At 59.1% G+C, this 2,321-nt stretch overlaps 1 protein-coding gene across 1 annotated transcript; it reads right to left on the bottom strand.

The window, feature by feature from the left end:
• Positions 1–738: 738 nt before the first annotated feature.
• LOC139768369 (uncharacterized) lies at positions 739–1,347 on the bottom strand. Its single transcript, XM_071698488.1, has one exon. The coding sequence runs from the start codon at positions 1,345–1,347 to the stop codon at positions 739–741; it is 609 nt and encodes a 202-aa protein (XP_071554589.1).
• Between the last annotated feature and the right edge of the window lie 974 nt (positions 1,348–2,321).

Raw genomic sequence — 2,321 nt, 5'->3', positions numbered from 1 at the left:
CGATACTGCGCAGAAGAGTTGTGGACAGAATGAGCAGTATTAATTATGGACAATAACACTGTAGATCGCTTACGCCTCTGTCATGTGAACTGCCAGTCGCTACTCGCTCACTGGGACGAATTTCGATCCTTTTTCGTTGGTTCGGGAAGCCGCAGGTACCTTTTTTTTTTTTTTTTTTACGTGGAGAAATCTTCTAAGCTACTGGAATCCCTGTCCTGACGGACAGGTTTCCACCAGTAGCCCCCCTCTGGTGGTTGAGAGGGGAAGACCCCCTCACCCTCCGGGGAGAGGAGTGAGGGGAGTGTGGGATTCTTACCCACTAAAACTCCACGGGTATCCAACTCTACGTTTAAGGGAGACGCCCGGGAACTTATTAATATTGCGTCCGCGACGTCCCCCAACGCCGAGCCCTGACTGGGCTGCCTCCTAGGAGCCGTGAGGCTCCGGGCTCTAAGAGCCCTGTTATCTGTTGTGACGGGGTGTGGAGACCACCCACCTCGCCACTCCTCCCGATGTTTTGAGGGAAGATAGTTCGACGTCCCGTCATCCCCGCCGGGACGCCGAGCCTCCCAACCTCCAGACTGCCTTTTATCATCGGGCAGTCCGGAGGTACGGTACGAACCCGTGCGGCATGTTTATGCTTGCCGCACGATCCACACCTGTTGTAAACAACCAGCAGGCTGGGCGGATGTATCGAACGCAGATTAGTGCATGTCACATCCGCCCAGTGTTATCTTATTAGGAGAGGAGAGGTCCGCCGCCGCCGCGAGGCCGCAGTCGCCGCCGCCATTCTTCTGACGGCGGCGACACTCTTGGCGGTCGCCCCGGCGTCCACTCCTCCTCCTCCTCTTCTTCCCTGTCGGTCGAAGGGGGGCGTACTTCCCCCCTCCTGATCCTCTCGCTCGCCTCCTTCTGCGACATTACATTGCCGCAGAAGGCCAGGAATGCCCGCCACCTCGTTTCATCCCCGACCATAGCCGCCACTATGGCCGGGAGGGAGAGGTCGTTGCCGACCTCCCCCTGTAGGACACGGCGCTGCGTTGCCCACGCCGGGCAATGCTCGAGCGTGTGCTGCGCCGTGTCCCTCTCCTCGTCGCAGTGGTGACACTCCGTAGTAGCCTCCTTACCTATTCTGTGCAGGTACACACCGAAACACCCGTGTCCGGTGAGCACCTGCACTGCGTGATAAGACACACCGTATCTCCGACTGTCTAGCCATTCCGCTAGACAGGGCCGGATGGCATCGACGGTCCTCTGGCCGAACTCGCAGTTGGCGAGGTAATCTTGCCATTTCCTAATGAGGACCGTCTTTTCCTGGACTCTGATAAGTTGAACAGCCCTGGGCATTATCTGTCCTCCCCCAGCTCGCAGCTCTTTTGTACGCCGATATACTTCGGCGCACTGGCGAGCCGCGAGCTCTAACGGGGGGAGGCCCGCCAGGGCTGTTGCCGCCGCATGCGAAACCGTGCTGTATGCACGTGACACTCGCTGGGCCAGCGGACGCTGGATTTGTCGCAGCCTCATGCGGATAAGGCGCGACTTCTCCGCTGCAGTCGCCCAGACCGGTGCGCCGTAGAGTGTCACGGCATGCACGGTCGCGGCGTAGAGTCGACGAGCCCTACCACTCGCCCCCCCCCAGGTTCGGCATCAGCCTAGCCAGACTGTTGGCCACTCCTTTAGCCCTGGGAGCTAGGCGAGTAAAGTGCTCGCCGAAATTCCAGGTGCCATCCAACCAGAGGCCTAGTACTTTCATACCGGCCTCCACGGAAATACGGGTTTCCTCCACCTCGATGTGGGCCTCTGGCGGGCTCCCCATTGCCCTAGTGCGGAAGAACACCGCTTGGGTCTTCTGGGGAGCCACCTTTAGGCCCACTTCACGCATCGCGGCTACTACTGTCGCCACTGCGACATTTGCCAGTGCGATTGCCTCCTCCCAATTGTCGCCCTCGACTCCCAGGACTGTATCGTCGGCGAAGACGTTCAGCCAACAGCCCGGGAGGAGGGCGACGCGGAGTACAAATTCGTACCCCAAGTTCCACAGGAGTGGGCCCAGCACCGACCCCTGTGGAACCCCCCGCACGACCAGCTTGACCATAACAATTCCGTCTTGGTCTGTATAGACCAACTGCCTGTCCCGGAGATAGTCGAAAATAGCGGCTATCAGGTAAGGAGGGACACCGTGATGAATGAGTGCCCTCCTTATTACAGGCCATGGCAGGGTGTTAAACGCGTTAGCAATGTCAAACGCGACACACAGTAACACCCTGCCAGCCTCCGCCGCGGCTTCCGAGTGGGCCATGATGCGTAGAATTGCATCGACA

The sequence above is a fragment of the Temnothorax nylanderi genome, unplaced genomic scaffold, assembly GCF_030848795.1.
Source record: "Temnothorax nylanderi isolate EJ_2023f unplaced genomic scaffold, tnyl_v1.0 TNYL_tig0015_pilon, whole genome shotgun sequence".
In the NCBI taxonomy this organism is placed as follows: Eukaryota; Metazoa; Arthropoda; class Insecta; order Hymenoptera; family Formicidae; genus Temnothorax; species Temnothorax nylanderi.
This window is presented reverse-complemented; position numbering and strand designations above follow the sequence as displayed.